This window comes from Ammospiza nelsoni, chromosome 2 (genome assembly GCF_027579445.1).
Source record: "Ammospiza nelsoni isolate bAmmNel1 chromosome 2, bAmmNel1.pri, whole genome shotgun sequence".
Lineage (NCBI taxonomy): Eukaryota > Metazoa > Chordata > Aves > Passeriformes > Passerellidae > Ammospiza > Ammospiza nelsoni.
Window position 1 is genome coordinate 89,273,698 of NC_080634.1, and position 20,405 is coordinate 89,294,102.

The following is a 20,405-nucleotide window of genomic DNA, read 5'->3' on the forward strand; positions in this document are numbered from 1 at the left end:
ACCATGAATTTTACTTGGTTGTGGGATTAAAAGCAACACAATGGCCAAACAGTCAGTAAATACATTTTATACCTTTTGGGCTTCTTTCTTCATTGAGCTCCATTCAGGATTTAAGGCAACACAATAAAGAAATTCCTTCAATGCTTCCTCAGTCCTTTCCAATCCAGACAGAGCTTTTGCTTTCACATAATGGCCCTGTTCACACAAAGGAAATGTACAATTCTAGAGATCATTTCTGAAGTGGCAGCAATACACCTGAAAACAAACCTGAAAGTCCAAGTCGTTCTACATATGAAGAACAAGATGCTTTTCAGGTAACAACCTCTTTGACAGGTGCGATTGAAAGAAATTCAGTCCCTTCTGGTGAAAAAAGATTCCCCAGGAACTCTCTGCTGCATCATCCCTTGCCAAAGGCACTGCTCATTTCCTTAGAGAAGAGCTGGGAATAAGGAGGGGCTTTTCCCCCCAGGGGCAAAGTCTGCTACACATCCCACTGTGCTTGGATACACCAGAGAACAGTTTCACATAGCAGGACAAACTTAAAAAGTAAGACATCTGCACAGAAAAGGCTGTGGCAGAGGGCAGCCTGGAAGCATCAACTGAGACACTTCATGAGAGTCACTTCTCCTAGATGTCTTATTAGGACAGAGATAATTTTTCATCTGTCTAATTTGGCCCAAAACCATCATGAATTTAGGGCAACATATCAATACTTAACCTGAAGCATTTTAGCCCACCCTACCTCTCCCGTGTGTTCTGGACTAACACATCCATGGCCAACAGTTATGGTACCCAGCTTGGGAATAAATTCTACTTTACTTGTTACTAGTAGCAAGAGTGGAATGCTTTGCCTCTGAACTTACCTGCAAATATCAAACTACAGTTCTAATCTGACTACAGAAATTACTTCCTTCACAATGAAAAGAAACTAAGTGTGCATTTAAACATTTGCCCCTTGGTTATTAGACAGAAGCATGCTCTACAAGTCCACCCCTGACCCATGTGCACATCTCTGGGCTGTACTGAAAGTACATCTTCACACATCTGAGAGACTGGCTAGATACGCAGATCCACTTTTCTCGCTTCATAATAATATTGAAAGATCCAGTATCACACAATCTTCCTCAGCAGGTAACTCCCTCATTCTTTCAATACTGCTGTCCAAGCTGAGACCTGTTAAGATCTTTACCACTGCACTGGAATTGGAAGAAGGAAGCTTATGCCAAAAGCAAGCAGTAAGTGCTGCATAGGCCAGGCTAATTAACATAATTATCATTTGGTGACCTGTACAAGAAGTCTCAGCATACATCAATTCTCTCCAGGTGAGATACATTTTTCTTTTCCTCAATGCAGCAAAATGAGAGATACTGTGAGGCCTGACCCTGACCTTCTTACCTGGATGCTTGCACAGCCTCCAAATAAACTTTTACATGCCTGTCATCACTGCCAGCATCACTCACTGGGGAGCCTACAGGCTTGCTCAGACTCGTCCTTTGAGGCCCTTAGAGCAATGTCCTTATCTGACCTGCAAGGGAGAACTGAGGTGGGCTGTCCACAGACAAAGCACCTAAAGATCCAACACCAGAAGTTAGGCCCAGGGACTAGAGGGCCCCTGTACTTCAGAGACTACCACTGCCACCTTCCCTTTCCTATTTTCATATACCCCTGACAAACATCAGACTGAAAGGGAGATCCAAGCAGGACCATGAGTAGCAGGCAGGAGGGCCGTTCTGTCTGCCTCTAAATAAAAAGACAACTGGAAAACTCTCCCTGCCCTACAGAGCCTGGTTTTCACAGCAACTGAAAAGAAACTAACTTATCTATAGCTCCAGTGACTATTGCATGCCAAGGAATTTCACCAGTAACTCAGCAAGCCACTACATCTGTTATCAATAAGCCAAAAGATACTGGTAGGTGAACACTTCCACCCTAGGAGCTACTCCCAGAATTAAGTTTAATTTTATGCTGTTTTTTTGGTTTTTTTTTTTAACTACACAGCACATGTTTGAGCTAATCTCTGCCATTGGATGAGATGCTGCAATGCACAAAACAAAGCAGATGCCTAGAGCTCCTGGAGAACATGGATTCTGGGTCAGCACAGCTTATGTTGATGTCCTCACAAACATGAAAGCACAAGTGAAGTACGTCTGAGACACTGCTGGTTACGCCATGATGACAAATTTCATTTTCAATTAACATTCTTCAGAGATGTGATTAATGAAACCTTTATCCGCCTACGACTGACACACATCACATTTCCATGGATTCAGGCAAACAGAAGACACTTCAAGAAAATATCTGAACGTGCATTATTAATTTTTCTCCCTCTGCACAGAAATCCAGCCAGCATCACCCAAGATGGGACTCCTGACTTGAGAAATTATCCAAGACAGAGAAGCAAACTGGATGCAGGGGAAGATTATGAACTGCCTTGCAACATGAAAGGTTTTAATGGGTGACAGCATAGATAGCCTTCAGAGAAAATTACCTAACTTGACAGAGACTTGATGTTTCAGACAGCACCTCTCTGCCTGCCCTGCATCACCCCTGACTGGGAATGGAGCACTAGATGCATAGCCCTGCTTGCTCAGGCGGGAGGCCAAGGCATTTATGCAACACCTCCTAGTCTCCACAGGAAGACAATGTCTGCCTAAAATCCTTCCCCAATTCCCCATGCTATGCTCTCCCCAGTAAGCAGCCAGAGGCTTTATCTGCTCAAACCTGTGCTGCAGTTCTGCTGCTGACAGGAGAGACTGACTGCAGGTGTAATCCTAGGTGAGGTGAACTGCTGAACACTCAGTCCAGCCTCAGGCAACCAGTAATAGTGAGGGGCACCACAAGCTTCTTCTTCCATTTCTCCCTCCAAACATCATTTCTGATACTTGCTTCAAACTGCCCACTGCTCCCTGTAGCACATGCTTTGGTTATGAAAAAAACCCCAACCCCTCTATGAAACACCATGACACAGGTAGACAGCACAGATATGAAATCTTAGGATTAAAGAGGGAAAGAAAATAATCCTGAAATACAGTCTGGATGGCTTCTCAGAAAAACACCTGGCCAGCAGGTTGTCAAAGTTACCAGTTTCCTGGGGACACATCATCCCAGAGGGACCTGCAGGGCCATCCTGGACTGCTAGAGCCTTATAGACTGATTCTCCTGCCAAGCTGCAGCACAAGCTGTAACAGATAATAGGTACCATGACCAAAACCACACCACCAGCTGCCCACCACCAAAATCCCACCAGTCAGAGAGATTTGAGGACCTTCCAGACTTATTCTTTGAAGAACTTAAGATGTTTTTGGCCCTGTTACTGCCACAATGCTCTTTCAACACCACCCCCAGCACAGAGAGAACCCTGAGAAGAAGCAGTTTTCATTTTGCTCTTTACAAAGGGCAAGCACCGTACCGCAGGCCAGTGGGGTTTGCTCCGGCACAGGATGTCGGCGTCGTGAAGAGCTTGCTGGTAGTTCTTCATCAGCGTACAGAGCTCCGCCCGCTGCGCTATCAGTGAACACTTGCAAGGAGCTGGGAAACAAAAACAGTTGCAAGGAACTTCATTAAAAGAATTACCAGGACATGTTAAATACTATTACCTCATATCCAGCCACAGTAACAAAAAAAGTCACTGCTTCCCACCCACTGCATTTATACTCTCCTGTAATGGAAAAAAGGCAATTCCTTGATTCTTTCCTGCTTAAAATATATTCTTCTCACTCTGAAGCAATCACTGTGTTTTATCTAACAGGACGTATTTGATACCCACAAATGGGATGCCACTGCTTATTTACCCATCTTACTTACAGGGCACTTCAGAGAGCAAAAAGAAAAAAGCTGCAAGTGTTTCTACTCTCAGTATGGAGAAAGAAATCACCAGTGCAGAACTTCAGCTAAAACGTTACCAGAAGCCATTAATAACGAAAATGCATGCAGCCTTTACGCTTCATATCCATTTGCCTTCCCCAGAGCAAGCAAACCTCTCATGATCACACACCTTGCCTCCACAAAATCATGAATCATTCAGTTCACATGGATTATAAAGTTCCCAAGCATTATTAATCTGTTCTTTCTTAAGGTCTCTAGAACACATGTTAATTTCACAGAAACACTGGCTGATCCATGTTCATCCTGTCCACCAGGACCTCCAGCTTTTTTCTGCAGATCTGCTGTCTAGTCCAGCCCATCCTATTGCACAGAGTTACTGTGTCCCAGGTGTACTTCCTTTGCAGAAGTAGACAATGCTGGTCAGCTCATACCCCAGGTTGTTGGTTTGAATGGCAGCCCTGCCCTTCAACACATAAATCACTTCTTCCTCTCCCAGTCTGGTGTCACTGACAGTGTGCTCTTGCCTGTGATGGAAGCTGTTAGTAAGGTGCTGAACTGCGTCAACCCCATTACTGATACCTGGACAATGACACTGGCAGCCATCTGCCCAGCAGCTCCCAAGCCACTAGGGACCACCTCATGCTCATGGTCCAGTCAATTCTCCACCTCCCTGCTACAACATCCCCAGCTTGGCAAGGACACTGCAGCAGACTGAGGCAGCATCCTTGCAAAATACACACTAAGTCCCAAATAATACTCTGCTTTTGTTCACTAGAACAGATATGTCATCATAGGTGATGAGATTTGTGAGAGATTTACTCTTGGTCACTGGTGACCTTCATGTACTGGGAGAGGCCTCTGGAAGGCTGAAAGGGGGCTCCTGGCAGCTAAGTGCAGTAATCCTTTCCCAAACGTGAGTTGATTGAAACTGTGAGAACTGGTAAAAAACTTTTAAAAGGCTCCAAGGTGTGCTGAGAGACAGTACCACATTTCTGTAACTTTTAAACTTCCCATCCAAACTAGCTCACATCTAAACTTTTCCAACAAATATCCCCTTATGCATGTTCACACACAGGGCTCCTGTCTCCATACTCTCTTCAGCCTGCTTTGGCTTCACTGTTTGGATCTCACTTCAGCACCAGCATCCTAAACACACCCTCAGTAAGAACACATTGTCCATCACAGCTCAGGTACAAGCACATCTGCATAGACACAGAGCAAGCACAACTGCTGCAGGTGCCACCACTCTAAGTTCAAGGACCTACAAGGAGGGATGGCCCAAGATCACATCCCCTCCCACCTCCTCCCCTCTCTTGTGCTGATGCTGCTGCTTGCGCAGCAAACCAGGCTCGCACCCTGCAATGAGAACCAGAGCAAAGAATCAATTGACTGGAAGTTAATTCAACAGCAACAAACAAATAGAAAGGTTTAAGAGGATCAGTTTCCCCTCAACTAGCTCACTGTCCAGCCACACAAACTTGAGTGCCAGGACACCGGATGAGAAGGAAAGAAGCAGCAAGGAGAGCTGCCTTTTTTGGCTGTAGCATGGACTGATGCCAGATACACTAACATACCAGGGCTGATGCTTCTCCAACTGCTCTCAGACACTGACAGCTAGAGACTACATTTAAAGAGCTCTGCAAAAGCTCACAAGGTGGAGTTCTGTGCTGGTTTCTGCTTGTGTGGTTTTGTGGTGGTTTGTGGTGGGTTTTTTTTAACTATTACACATGCAGACTGCCACATGCAGTGATCCACATTTCTACCTGATAGTTTTTAAAAAGACTGCAAGTTAAATGAAATTGAAGAGCAATTAACCTAAGATCTTCAAGTAAGCTTTTTGTTCCTTTTAGCAAATGCTCAAATACAAAATTATGTAGCTGCATTTGAACAGTAAGGAATTTACACTATATTTCCATCTTTGTAACTGCTCTAGGGTACCCAGCTGCAGGGTATGCTGAGGTGGGTAGAAGCAGCAAGCAGAGTTAGGCACCTCCACAGGAAAGCAGGGTGCAGGGTGGGGTATTTCTGGCATCCCAGGGAAAGGAAGCAGTGTGAGATTAGGGGACAAAGCAAGTCAGCTTGCTGCTTCTGTTCACTACTGCACATTTTAACCACACTGATGCTTTCCAGCACTCTTCAGAACACTTCACACACCCAATAGACCCAGAGATAGAACAGGTTCATCAGCTCTTTTTCAGGAACTTATCTTCACTGCAAGAGTTTTAAGCAAAAAAAAGCCATTGCAGAGCACAGCAGTGTGGGAATAGCAGCAGATCCTCCTGAAGCACAGTCCAAAGGGTCTCACAATATAAAGGGAAAATAAGCCAACCTGGAGGCAAGCCAGAAAAGCTACGTGCATTCAGGGCTAGTACCTCTCGTTCCCTGAGACTCAGTCAGCAAGCAAAAGGTGTGGCCCATCTTAATGAGTAACTGGCAGGGAATGTCTAGTTAACTGAGAGAAAGGATAAAAAAAACCCAACAAACCAAACAACTTTGCTAAAGAAAACAGTATTTATGAGGCTATAGTGTAACAGGTCTTCTGCAGGGAGAGGAAGCATCTAGACTACATGCCGTAGCTAGAGTGGTGCCTAGCCACCTCCATTCAAGCTCACCTCACTCACAGAGCAAGCAGTGCAGCCTGAAATCTTGCTGGCTCCACATCCAACCCATGCATCCCTAGTTCCCAGCCTCCTGCTATCAGCAGGACTGTCCCAAGAGGGTCTGCATCCCATCAGGGCAAAGCCAGATGGACTGAAACCTCATTCTTTATCAGCAGAACTGAGGTACCAGCTGGCTGACTCCAACTCAAGATTCAGGTGGAAGTGTATACCCACCCACAGGCTAAGTAGCTACAGGGCTTCTTGAGAGCACCATGATATTGTTCCCTGCTACAGCAAATGGTGTGATGAAAATAATTAGTCACAGAAGGTGGAAGGAGAGGGCCTGAGGATGTACAGAGCTTGTGAAAGTTGCCAGTATGCCAGTGTTCAAGACCAGGCTCAGCAACGCCTTGAGCAACTCAGTTCAGTTGTCTAGTGAAAAGTGTCCCAGCCCATGGGACTAGATGATCTTTAAGGTCCCTTCCAACTCCTAACATTTTGATTCTACACTATAATAACTGTCAAGTTTATTTTTTTAAATTAAAAAACAAACAAGCAAAGAATCAAACAAAAGACAAAAACAAGCAAAACCCACAAACAAAACAAACCCAAAGAAACAACCCTAAAAGAAAAAGCTGCACAATAGTAAAAATTTGTTTTAAAATAATGCACCCTTTCTCTCTTTTGGAGATAAAGAGCAGAGAAAAAGAAGATTTATTTTATGAAATGACTCATTATTTCAGGCCATATTAAAAAAGAAAAGCGTAGAAAATTTTACTGTTTCCACAATACCAGCAGATGGCATTTTGTGAATCCATCTCCTCCTGGGAATCTACAGCTGCACAGCAAAATTTATGTCCTTGTCAGCATCAGGGATGCAGTGCTGAGGCTCCCATGATCTGCGGCTCCGGGCAGCTGGAACACAGGGACTTCCTCCAAGACACAAGTCCTGGAAGTCTTCCCAAGCATCTCCCTTCCCCCAGCCATAATTTCACTGTACCAGACAAAACCCTAGCCCATACAGGGCCCAGAGCAGAGGAATGTTTGGGTCTTTGCCTCCTGGACTCTCCTATGGACCACCAAATATTGCCTACCCTGAGTGTGGCTGTCAGCTTGGATTTCTTCCAAATCATTAATTTTCCTCTCACACCATGTTTGTGCTCATCTGCACATTTGTTATACTATGCTTTAACTTATGCAGAAGCTATCACCCAAAATTACTTTTCTAGATATGCCCAAGAATTCAAGTTTTTTAAAAAACTATTCTGCTGAGTTCGGGAGGCAGGTAGGAGAACAGGGCTCCCCAAAATCTCCTTGTGCCTGGAAGGCAGTTAAAGGAATTATGAGAATTTGCCCAACTGACTGTAGATGATGATAGAAGTTTTACTGTACACAGTGACTTTTTCCAGGAACTCAGAACAGAAAGAACAAGTTTAAAGAACTCTCTAACTCTCCTTATATGATAATTCTTCCTAGAAAATTGCATCTTCTTCACACCTATTTCAATACTAAGCATACTTCCTGAAGGCATGAGCAGAACTGAAAGTGTCATCACAAAAACATTTCAGTATTGCTCTTAAGAGTCAACCTGCACAGTATTTCAGTAGAAACTTCTCTCACATTTTAAAGAAATTCTGCTCTGGAGAGACAAAGAAACTTGGCTTGTTTTGCTACATTATGCATTTACTTCTGAACAATTCAGTATCGAAAGTCTTTTAATAAGCTTGACAAATAATATGAAACATATACTTTTATTTCAGTGAGAAATTAGCAAGTTTTAGTAATTAACTGAATAGCAAATTAACTTTTCACTTCCAACTTCACGTAAGCATGACAAGTACACACACAAAAAATGGATGCACAGGGCTGTTTGGTAGGGAGAGAGGGGGTGGCAAAGAGAAAGGTGCCGTTTAGATAAAATAATTAGCAGAAGTAGTAAAGACATTTAGGACTTTAAAATAAAACTTCATTTCACAGCAAAGATGAAAACCAGGGTCAGCTTCCCAAACATGATTAAGGGGGACAACAAACATGACCACCTACTTGCAATCAGCAAACCCATGTCTTCTGAATCATCAGTCTACCTTAATTGGATTAACAACTGGACTTTAAAAGGTATAGCTGAATAACATGGCTTTTCCTACTTGCATTAACCTCACTGGCATCTTCCTGAAGTAGAGTAACCAAAGACCCCAGAGGAAATGTGCAAGAGCTTTTAGTGCACAGAGAATGCAATAAAAGGTGGCTCTTCCTCCAGAAGTCTACTTGTGCAAACTAGCACCCTTCCACAGCACTTAGAGACAGGCACTTGTGAGCAGGGAATGCCTCTGCAGGCATTTTCCCTGGAAGACCAAGGGACGAACACTAGCAGGCAGTAGTGTATGGCCTTAGGTACCCCTGAAATAGGCTTTGGTGAGGATGAGGAGCACAGAGCACCTCCATCTTCCATTTGGAGCCTATGCTACCAATTTTTAAGGAAAATTTGATTTTAAGAATGATACTAATTTCTCTCAGGCCCCTGTATTTTGCTGCTCAAAAGTCCAGGCTTAAAAACCCAGCTCTTGTAGTGTGCTGAAAAAAATGCTTTAGATTCTCAGCAGTCTTATTTCAGGCTCAGTAAGTCCTCAGCTAGGAAGCTCCATATGTTATTTAAAGCTGGACTGTCATCACTGCTAAGCACAGCTAATCACTGTTCCCATTACTACTCAGGAGATACACTGTAAGGGAAGTTGTGTGCTACCCAGAAGAGCTTCTACAGATTATGCAGCTCATTCTGCATCCTTGCTTTTGTGCTCTAGCTCTGGCCTCATGAGGAAGAAGCATGTCCATTACATTATTAAAAATTAATGTATTACCAACTACATTAACCTACAGTTTAGGTTCCATGACCACAACTCCAAAGCCAATGATAACCTTCTTCTCAAATCCATGTCATGAATTGTAGCTGCAGCACAAGTCCCAAATTCAAGAAAGTCCCAACACAGAGCTAAGCACAATATATGAGATCATTGCTCCCGCCTATGCAAATCCTAATCTTTCAACACTCTGATAGATGCCTGCTACTGTTTCCAGATAATGCAACACGAAACAACACACTCTCCCTGTATTTTCAGTTCCCACTCTACCCTTTGGACATTTGGGCCGCTTCACATAATGTACCCCAAGGTCATCTATGGCCTCTTGCCATCAGTATAATAAAAACAGTTAAGTACACAAATATGACTCATTTTTCAATGCTTACTAATTCACCCAGCATTTAGTTCAAGGCTGGGAAAGGTTTCCAACCAAAGCCTCAGTCAGAATGGAATTATCCTCTCAAACAGCAGGTACAGAGACTGCCCCAAATCAAGAAATCTACTGACTGAAGTATGATATAACAAGCAAGATTCAAAACCAAAACAAAAACCATCAAGGGGTCAACCCAGATGTTCAAAGCACCCAAGGAAAAGCTCTGATCTTTGCAAAGAAACAGGGACCTATGCTAGGTGCAAAAGAACCTGTGATTGCAAGGAGGCTCCAAAGACACCATTGTACTTTGCAGACAAGGCAGGACCAGCCAAGTAGATCTCCCACAATCACAGTTTATTTAACAAGATCAGTTTATAGCCAGATATTCTATCATAAAACTACCTTACCAGTGACAATATAGTTGCCTTCTTTGACATGACTACTACATAAGCTACATTTCTAGAAGTTACCCTTCAGGTCTCTGTAACCTCTTTTTCCAGTTAAAGCTTGTTTCAGAATTTCTGACTTTTGCAAAAAAGGACCCTCTTGTTTCTCTGTTACTACCTCACTTCTTCTGTCCTCAAAACAAGCAGGTCCCTCGATACAATTGTAAAAAATAAAAGAGTACTGCAATACCCTACTAATTTTAAGATAAGGAAGCACAAGTCAGTTCTATAAATGTCTTCTTTCAAAAGCAAGAGACATTCTGTTATACTTAATCAAAGAAAAAAAAAGAGCATGCTGTTTGAAGAGACTTCAAAAATTCTTCAGACTTTAAGTAGGTATAGTTCATTCTCGGCAATTGCTGAAGCAGTTCAATTATTTATAGGAAGTTACATCTGGGTTACATACATGAAGGGGGAGGGGAAAATACAGTTCTGTACCATTTAAGATGGAGTAAGTTACATGAGCAATGTTAATTACTTTTTTAAAAAACACAGAAAAAAACCCAAAAACCCAAAGCAAGACTGTGTACTGTACAGCACGATGCCTTCTCCCCTTTGCCAGTGATGAATAAGCCTCCTGACCACTTTGGCTCTGGTCTTGCAGCTCAGCAATGCCTCTGCCTTCAGCAGACCCTCTGCAAGCAGGCAAAAACTTGCAGAGATCCAACTACAGGATCTGAGCACTCAAACACAAGCTCTGTACAAACCAAGAGTAACATGAGCTTCTCCTCCAAGCGACTTGACATGTTTCCAGTGGTGACATACATGAAGTATTTACTACTATTTTTCAAGCACTAATTCACAGTAAAATGGAAGGGGGAAGAAGGGGGGAGGCACTGAGGGGCAGAACTCTGCAAAATATTTCAAGTTTAAAAATAACTCTGGGATTACTGCAACAGTCTCTCAGTAACCTTGATTCCTACTTTTACATGTTCTTCTGTCCATGTAGAACAGAGTGAAGAGGTTTTGGACACACAATTTAAGTGGATTCCAAGACTTTACAGAAGGATTCCAAGATTTTACAGAGGGATGGGAAAGTTCCTTTTTTAGCACAACTTCTCTAAGCAGCAAGCAGCTACTATTTTTTGTAGCAGGTAATTTCAGAAACACTACCTCTCATTCTTCTATTAAAGTCAGCTTACATTAGGAAGTAAAAAATTAAATATTCTTCTGATAAATTATTAAAATGACTGAACCAGTTACTGTTGTAGGAGTCATGACAGCTGTCTACCACGGTTTTTTCTTGTTTTTGCTAAATGGCTGGTACAACATCAAAGACTTACTTCTTTACTACTACCAACAGGAAAGCATACCCAAGACCCTGTGAGGAAGGAAGATTTGGCCAACATCTGTTTTATCATATCACGAAAAATCAAATTATCTTATCTTTAATAGCAGCCTTCTAGAAATGGTATACAAAAGAAGAGACCATTAAAGTACTCTAATATATATAATGCACATACAGGTGCATATGGATGCTCTCTCGCAGTTTTCTTTGAATAAGACTTTGGTGCAAGTGCACCATTAACAAGGGTACAACCTTAGAAAATGGCAGAATTAATAAAATGCATAAAATGGCATCAACCATCTCTACAAAAGCTTATGCATAGCTCACTCTAAAGACAATTCAGTCCCTTTACAGACTGGGGCTCTTTGCTTCTTCAGACCTTGACCCAGGACTAACATCCATCACTAGTCAGGGCTGCAGTAGGAAAGCACCTGCAGAGTGTTCCCCCAGTCCACCAAGAAATTCTGATCACCCTTTCCCACCCTTACCTGAAACAACTTAGATACAGACACAGAAGGAAAATGCCCAAGCAAATTATTCCTGGGGCACAGCAGAACACTTGCCAACACCCATCTTATGGCTGCAAGCACTCAGTCTAACTCAAAGAACGCTTGGCTTGAAGTTTACCTGCGTCATGCTCTCCAGGAAGGAGTGCAACCCCACGATCTAGCATTTACCTGGCAAGAAAACCTACAGCAATTGCTCTTGAAACAACTCACATTGAAAGTCTGTAGCTTCTTTTGTGTCTTTTTGCTACTGCCTCCTGGCTTGCCCCACCCCCTTAATTCAATTCTTACAAAGAGAGAATTTGGTAGGCATCAGATAAATTTCCATTAATTGCTTGACCACAGAAGTAATTAGTGTTGAGTGGCCACAATAAGCTTTCTTTTGGATCAAACCAATTTATGATGATCATCCACTGGGATGAGAGGGGAGGGCTCTCCAAGGTCTGGCCAAGAGGCAGATTCTCCTCTTTCCACCAAAGCTCACAAAAGCATCTGCATTTTGTTTCTAGCAACAGCACAACCACCACCCCATGGGCCAGCGGTCAGTGAGCAGCTCTGCCCTCCCAGAGACCAGAGCATCCCCAGCAGGCACACAGCAGCATCTCCCGTGCTTGCCCTGCAGCACTGCTACCTCTAACACTACTCTGGGCTTGGTACAAACTCACCTCCTCTCCTTGGCCTTTCCTACACCATCCTTTATCCACTTAAAACAAAGACCCACACAGATGTATGTGCAAAGGAGCCCTTTCTTCCTAAGGCCTCAATCTGTCACTGTGTTTTGAAAACTCTGTGATACAGCTGAGCTTTATCTCCTGTATGCTCATTCTGGAAACCTTGGCAGGGGTGGAACTAAAATCCTGGACAATGTGAGTGGCTGCATGCATTAGCTATCCCCCCCTGCCCCAGGACAAACATACTCCTGCTCAGAAAGAGTCCATCACACTAGAAGTAAACACAATCACTTAGAGTGTTTGCTGAGCTCTTACAGCTCTCCAGAAACAATCATCTTCTCAGGCCTGATGAACTTTGCAGCAGTGGGTAACTACACACTGAAGCCAACATGTCTCATGAAGAAACAAGGTGTCCTGCAGCATGCAGATAGGATGTGTGCCACTCTCAGGGCTGGGACCCAACTGTACAGCACACAGCAAGCAAAAAAACCCCACACTTCACACCACAGGAGCCAGGGCAGGGTCAGCCCTCCACACCACAAGCAGCTCATTTGAGAGTAGGGTCAGGTGGGCAGAAGGTCACAGCCCTTCCCAGCAGAGCCACAGCTCTGTAGGCAGGCCTGAGAGATCATCCAGGACCTGTAACATGAATGTTGTCTAATGAATATACCCTCATCCCCATGAGAGCTTCATCTCTTTTAGAGCTCTACTTGGGAAAAGCTCTATTCACAATCTTCCCAACGCTACCCGTTGCCTCTGTAACTGAGAACTGCTTTGGAGAAATAAAAAAAAAAAAACCAAAACAAAAAAAAAAAACCTAAAACCAGAACACACTGCCAAAAGCACATCCTCAAAATACATTTATTTGTCACTGAAATCTAGCTTACTTTAACTTCAGGCACACAGGTTAAAGAACCTGTAAGCCTGGATATAAGGAAATGATTGTACTCCTCCCCAGCATAGTCCCTCCAGAGAGTACCTCCATCAGCGAGAGAGCAGCAGGTTAAAGAAAAAAAGGGTGCAGAAAGCACATACTGCACAAAGAGGTCCCAAACCCAAATAAACAAAAGAAAACAACCCCACAAACAAAGCAATCCTGCACACATATCATATATTTCACTTTAACTAACCTAGGAGTCCAATCAAAAGGCTAGTTAGAAGAGAAGGGATGGCAGAGAGGAAGCCCACCCCACACAAATGAAATTCAGAAAGCTGGGGTAACAGCCATGAGAGCAACATTTGGACAATAGTTGATATTATGATGGCTGAACAGCATAAAGCTTAGCATAAAAAATGATCCATCTGGAAACAAATGCTTTCTTTCAAGCAGCTTGACATGTGCTTGCTTTGAAGCTGTGGTAATTAGATACCTTACAATAATGAAGGATCTATTACAATGTCTATAGCAGAGGGGAAAAAAAGGCAGTGACTTTGTATAATACAGCAGAGATCACATCTCAAGAGGACTGGAAGGATCAAATAGCAAAGCTGATTTTCTCAAGAACAAAAAACCCCACTTAACCACACCTGAATCCATAGCAGACTACAGGAGTGAACATGGGAGCAGCACTGCTGTTGTAAATGTGATAGTTAAGGATAAAAGATGAACATACTCACTAACAGTATGAGTTTGTAAGACTAACTAGTTCAACTGGAAAAAGCTGAAGGCATGTAGACCTCTTCCCAGACATCCCAGATTGCCCCAGAAATGTAATTCAAGAATTGAAGAACCTCAAGAACTAAAGTGTCAATCAGGAGGTCACAATCAGAACTAGCAAAATGACAGGAAAACTTGCTTTGATATTGCATCATCACACAAAGATAGTTGTAACAAACAGAGTAGGAAAGTATTCCACAAAAAACACCGGTAAAAAAATCCCACTGAAGTATGTGTGTACTGCCAAGAAACCTGGAATTTTACCTAACTTCATATCACAATTGTATAATCAATGTGCTCATGAGCCTTCAGTCACTAAAAAAAAAATTCAAATAGCCAGGCCCTTGACATGTTTGTGCAATACACAAGCATTTGGAGGTTGTAAAAACACTTATCTTCTCACACACCAGAAGTGTGTTCAGCTGGGAGTAGAGGAAACTGAGAGGACACCTCATCACTATTTACAGCTTCCTCACAAGGGGAAGTGGAGGCCCATGCACTTATCTCTTTTCTCTGGTGGCCAGGGACAGGACCTGAGGAAACAGCATGAAGCTGAGTCTGGGGAGGTTTAGGTTGGATTTTAGTAAAAGATTTTTCACCCAGAGGGTGGCTGGGCACTGGAACAGGCTCCCCAAGGAAATGGTCATAGCCACAAGCTTGACAGTTCAGGAAGCTTTTGGACAACGCTCTCAGGCACCTGGTGTGACTCCTAGGGCTGTCCTGTGCTTTTAAGTCACTCATATGCTAACATTTCAACACTGAACAGTTGGAAAAGAACTGGGGGGTTTTTCCTTATTGACCATGATACTTGGCTGGAAAACAAGAAGGCAACTCCAGCATACGGAAAAGCAGTGAACATGTGGCAAGAATTTAAGAACACAAGGTTCATACACAGCAGTTCAATTTGTGAGGAACAGCACCAGCACGCACAAAACATCAAAAAAGATGATGGGCTGGGGGCATGGCCTGCTCTTCATCAGCAGGAATTTGGATCCACTACAGGGAATTTGCAACATGTAAGCCTGTGGCATTTGGATTTCAAAAGCTAGCAAGATACCTGTTATTAATTTCAATTGCAATTTTATTAAAAAAAAAAATTCAAGTTCACTGACAGAGTGAGAACTTTCTGAATGGATTCCTCAGCTGCTTGGGAAATCACTGAAGACAGAAATAAGGGCACTGCAAAGGAGTTATCTTGAGATCCTGAAGCACAACAGCCATGGCTGGAGATTGCACTCCAGGGAGAGGAAGGAGAAAGACACACGCTGTGTGAGAACACCAGCAGCACATTACAGTCTCCTCTCTCCTTTCACCCCCATGCAGACACAGCAAGAAGCAGAGAGAATAGTGAGAAATAGTTCTCTAAAAAACTCTTCAAACATTAATTTCATTGATGAGATGCTATTTTCCCCAGCAGTAGGACCCTGAAACCAAAATATGAGGATGCTTCCTTACTGAAAACTCACCGTATCCACCAGTGACCTACATTAAGCCTCTCCTCTCCCTCTGCTTCACCTTCCTTCTTGGGCTCCATCCTGCCCTACTTTAATAGGGATTACTTCAGCTAAACCACATAACAGTTTTGTAGGGATAGATAAATAGTTTTATAGGATAGTTTTCAAATAGGACTGAAAACTTGTCACATCTAGCTGGGAAAGTGAAAGAAACAGCAGAAGTAATGGTTTCCACAGCCAGTACCAGCTGTATGTTATGCTATCCCATCCCAAACTCTTCTATCTCCAATGCCTATCATTAAGCCGTGGCAAAAACCTGAAAGTGAGCCAAGGACTGGAATAACGGTGAAATTGCTTCTCTCCACAACAAAAGAAATTAAAAAAAAAAAAAAATCAGAGCCATTTATTCCTGCATGTAAGAGCCACAATCAAGGAACACGATTTTAGTCAATGCAGGGAAGGAGCTCATTGACAGAGGAGCGGCACAATTTTCCCTACGCTTGTCTTTCAAAGACATTTACCCGCAGGATTTCGTCAGTTGTAAAACGACAGAGGCATTCTCCCCCCTTCCTCCTCGACTAAACCGGACATCCATCTCGCTGAGAGCAGAGGAGCGGCAGATCCCGGGGGATCTCTCCCCGCCATCCCCGGCGCTGCACCACCCCCGCCGCTCGCAGGGCAAACAGCCGGGCGCACGCACACATCCACTACTACAGGGCTACAACCGAGCGAGCAGCATCCACCTACTACTCGGCGCAGAACCTGAAAACAAGCTAGTCTTGATAAACTACGGCTGCCATCGGTTTGGCAGAGGAGGAACGCAGGCATTATTATTGAAAGCCAAGCTTTTTAGAGAACACCATGCACACAGAAATCCTGCGTGTCAACAAAGAGCTACGCTCAAAACACGCGTGGGCCATCTCTCCAAGGCTAAACGTAACCTTGAGTATTTTGCACAGTGCAAGATAAAGGAAATTTTCTGAGCCTTTACACCTACTGATATCCCATCAGGTGTTTTCAAAGCTTTTCTCTTGCTGAAGGTGCAGCTGCACGTAGCTGAATGAATCTGATCCACACACTCATTTCTTCCAGGAAGCCGCGGCGCGGCTCAACACGACCACTACTGTGTATCCTACGCTGAATGATGACTTCCCCATAAATAGGAAAGCGGGTTTTCTAGAAATACTGCATAATGAGTCATCGGCAGCGAACAGCTAAAACGCCAAGCACCTTCAGAGCAAGGACAAAAATACCAGTGGAACAAAAATAGCCATTCACTGGAGCGGGGGGCGGGCGTGAGGAGACCCGCTGGCAGGGTTCCCGCTCGTAGCCTCCGGCAGGCTCCCGCTCCCACCGTTCACCGCAAGCCCCCTCCCCGCCCGGCTGAGGAGGCCAGCCCGGTGCCGGCGGCCAGCGCTGCCCCCGCCGCGCCCCCTCCTCCTCCCGCCGGCGCCACTCACCCATCTCCAGGGCCTGGTTGTACTTCTCCAGGGCGGCCGGTAGCTCCTGGCGCTCCCGCAGCGCGTCGCCCTCGGCGCGGAGCCGCCGCGCCCGGCTCTCGGCGCCGAACCACTTGTGCAGCAGGTTGCCCAGCACCACGTTGACCCGCGGGCGGCCGGCGGCCGGCGGCAGCGCGGCGGCGGCAGGGGTCGGCTCGGCGGGGCGGCGCGGGCGGTGGCAGCGGCCGCAGTCGCCGGGCTCGGCGCAGCGGCGGCAGTGGGTGTGCCCGCAGTGCAGGGTCACCGGCTCGCACAGCAGCCGCCGGCACAGCGGGCAGGCGAACAGCTCGGGCGGGCGGCAGCACGCCGGGTCGCCGAGACTCTCGCCCTCCGCCCCGCCGCCGCCGGCCGCGCCGCTCCCCCAGGGCGGGAGGCGCAGCTCCTTGTCGCGGATGCTGAGGGCGACGCTCTCCGCCAGCTCCCGCAGCTCCTCGGGCCGCAGCCGCGCCAGCCGCGCCGCCGCGCCGTAGGCGTCCAGCGCCTCGGCCATGCGGCCGGCCCTGGCCAGCGCGTCGGCGCGGCGGAGGCACAGGCCCCGCTCGGGCTGCGGCAGCCCCGCCAGCTCGGAGCCGTAGATCTCGGCCGCCAGCTCGAAGTTGCCGCCGCGGAAGGCCTCCTCCGCCACCTGCAGCATCTCGGCGCAGGGTCCCCCCGCCGCCGCCGCCCTCGCCCCGGCCCCGGCGGCGGGCGGCAGCGCGCAGGGGCCCGGGCCCAGCTCCATGCCCGCGCGGCGCCGCCGGCCCCGGGCCGCCCTACTCCATGCTGGGCCCGCGGCGCTGCCGACTCCGGCTTCTTCCTGGGAGGGGACGGCGACGGAAGGGAGGGAGGGAGGGATGGAGAGGGGGCGTGTCACATCTCTGCAGCAGGGGGGCGGCTCCCGGGAGGGGGAAGGGGGAACGGCGGCGGGGATGGGGGCGGACCGGCTCCTGGCTTATGTAAGGGGCGAGTGGTTGGGTAAAAGCATCCGAGGCCGGCAGACCGCCCGCCCTCCCCGGGGCAGCGGTGTCGCGGCGAGAGCTCCCTTCCCTCCCTCGGCCCCTCCCCCGGTGCCCGGCCGGCCGCTGCCAGGTGCCGGTGCCGCACGTGCCCGCCCCGCACGTGCCCCTGCGCCGCCGCGCCCGCACGTGCGCCCGGTCCGGCGGCGGCGGCTGCAGCAGCGGGAGCGGGGCCGGGGGGGCTTCCGCCGAGCGGCTCCTGCCGAGCTCAGCCGCTTCCTTCCCGTTTCCTGGTGCCCGGCGTTAACCGCTTCCCCGCCGGGCTGCCGGACCCTCCTGTCCCATCGCCTCCCGTCCCGCCGTGCCCCGGGACCCCTCGGTGCCCCCCCGCCACCGGACGCGGCCTCTCCGCCAGCAGCACCGCACCGTGTGGGTCGGGGAGCGTTATCGGTTGTTTATTTTAATTTCTCTGGCCCCCGGGAAAGCAGGTACTTGCTGTCTCTTAAATAAATAAATACACAAATAAAAAATAATAACATTTCCCAAACACCACAACTGTTAGAAAAAAAATCCTTTTCTGTAAGTGGCAGCCTCGCCAGCACAGCTTGGGATCCACGGGTCGTGCTGAGCGCTGGCTTGTGCATCGGCAGCAACAATAAAGATAATGCAGCTGGAAGTTAGTTAATCATGCGTGAGTCAGAGAGGAATCCAACTTGCTCCGCAGGAATAACAGGAGCGGGGGAAAAAAAAATAAGTTCGGCAACGTTTATTTTAGACACAGCTGTAAACAAACTGCTCTGGAAAGTGGAAAGCCTGTGAATCCAATGGGGAGAGACCCACATCCAGCTGCTTTTTGGGCAGCAGCTGGACAGCAGAGGGGATTTTTAGCTTTGCCTCTCTTGTTAGGCCTCCGGCCCCCAGCTAATCAGGAAAACCTCATTCATTAACTCTTGTACCAAATAGTCTTTATACTGTGAAAGTGTACGGATTTTCTAAATAGTAAGGTATTAACCTTCTTTAGATGTATGTGGTTGTTGTCATACTGCACAGTCTGGCTTAAGTAAGCATCAGTATTCACAGTGGAGTAAGCATGACCAAAGGATCCCAGCTAACAGCAAGGAACAGGACCTTTGTTCCTCACATCCTCGGAGCCATTCCATGACAGATAAAGGATACCCAGGGACTGCCAAGACAGCACCAGCCATCCTAGCCCCTCCAGCACCTCTGTAAAACCCTCCTCTTACTTTCATCATAGATGAGAAACTGTAGCAAGACTGGCTCTGGGATGTCTACATAAATAATCAAGCAGGTGGATGATGGCTCTAGAAGTATTGTTGGTTTTCAGAGCAGTAATATGTTTGCACTAAGTTGCTCCATGACTTATCCATTTTGCACTGTTCACGTTCCTAACAGTTGATTCTTTGGGCAATGCTCACTTCTCCAACAATGGTACCATCTTCCTTGGCTCAAGGCTTCTACTCAGAAGGTGACCTTGGCATCCTGTTGGTCATCATTCTCTCTCTTGACATATTGACTTGGAGTTAAGATGGGATGGAATCCCACTGCCATTTTATCTAAGTCACTTAGGGACATTATTCACAGCATAGAGAGGACAGAAACACGGTGGCTCGTTCTATTCTGTGGTATCAAGGACAAGCCATGGAATCTTGGACAGATGAGGAAAATGTGAACTCAGTGCTAGAGCCACCCCACTGCATTATTCTCTCATTCCTATGACCCCAATAAGGAAGAGCAGCATTTTGGCTGACTGCCCCCATCCCACACATCTGGTGATCAGGCTCTTTGGCTGGGAACTCCCCAGCAGCCCTCCTTGCTTTCCTGAAGGAGGGGACAGCAGGCAAGTCCATCCTGTCACACCACTTTTCCCCACGTGTCTTTGGACTGCTATGTGAAACTCCTTCAGCTCCATCTGTCCCTTCTGATGGGCAGGGATTTGGGAGGCTCAGGGGCTGGTGCTGGACATGGCCCCTATTTGCTGCTGTGCAGGTGTCATGCCAGGTTGGCATGCTGAGATGGCTCCAGCCCTTTCCTCATCAATGCTTAGCATGTGTTTCTAGAAGAACCTCCCATGAAGTGAGGCTACTACTTTATTTAGCAGCGTGATCAATCACCTCTTGGCACGCAGCCTCTGCTTTTTTCCAAGACATTTATTTGCAAGGGAACAAAATTACCTCACTGCTGTTCAAACTGGCACAGCTTTTCCCCGCTTCCCAGGAGCAGAACTGCTTGCCACCTTGTGTCTGAGCACACCTGCGTCACTCTTCTCCCTGATGCC

General features: G+C 46.5%; 1 protein-coding gene across 1 annotated transcript in view; it reads right to left on the bottom strand.

Moving 5' to 3' along the window:
* The window catches only part of LONRF2 (LON peptidase N-terminal domain and ring finger 2), a 33,922-nt gene extending 16,027 nt beyond the window's left edge, over positions 1–17,895 (bottom strand). Inside the window, exons 1-3 of the mRNA XM_059493995.1 lie at positions 17,136–17,895; positions 3,410–3,528; positions 73–195 (exon numbers count right to left, since the gene is read on the bottom strand). Of these exons, the coding sequence (XP_059349978.1) occupies positions 73–195; positions 3,410–3,528; positions 17,136–17,895 (1,002 nt within the window). The remainder of the gene's footprint in view (positions 1–72; positions 196–3,409; positions 3,529–17,135) is intronic.
* Between the last annotated feature and the right edge of the window lie 2,510 nt (positions 17,896–20,405).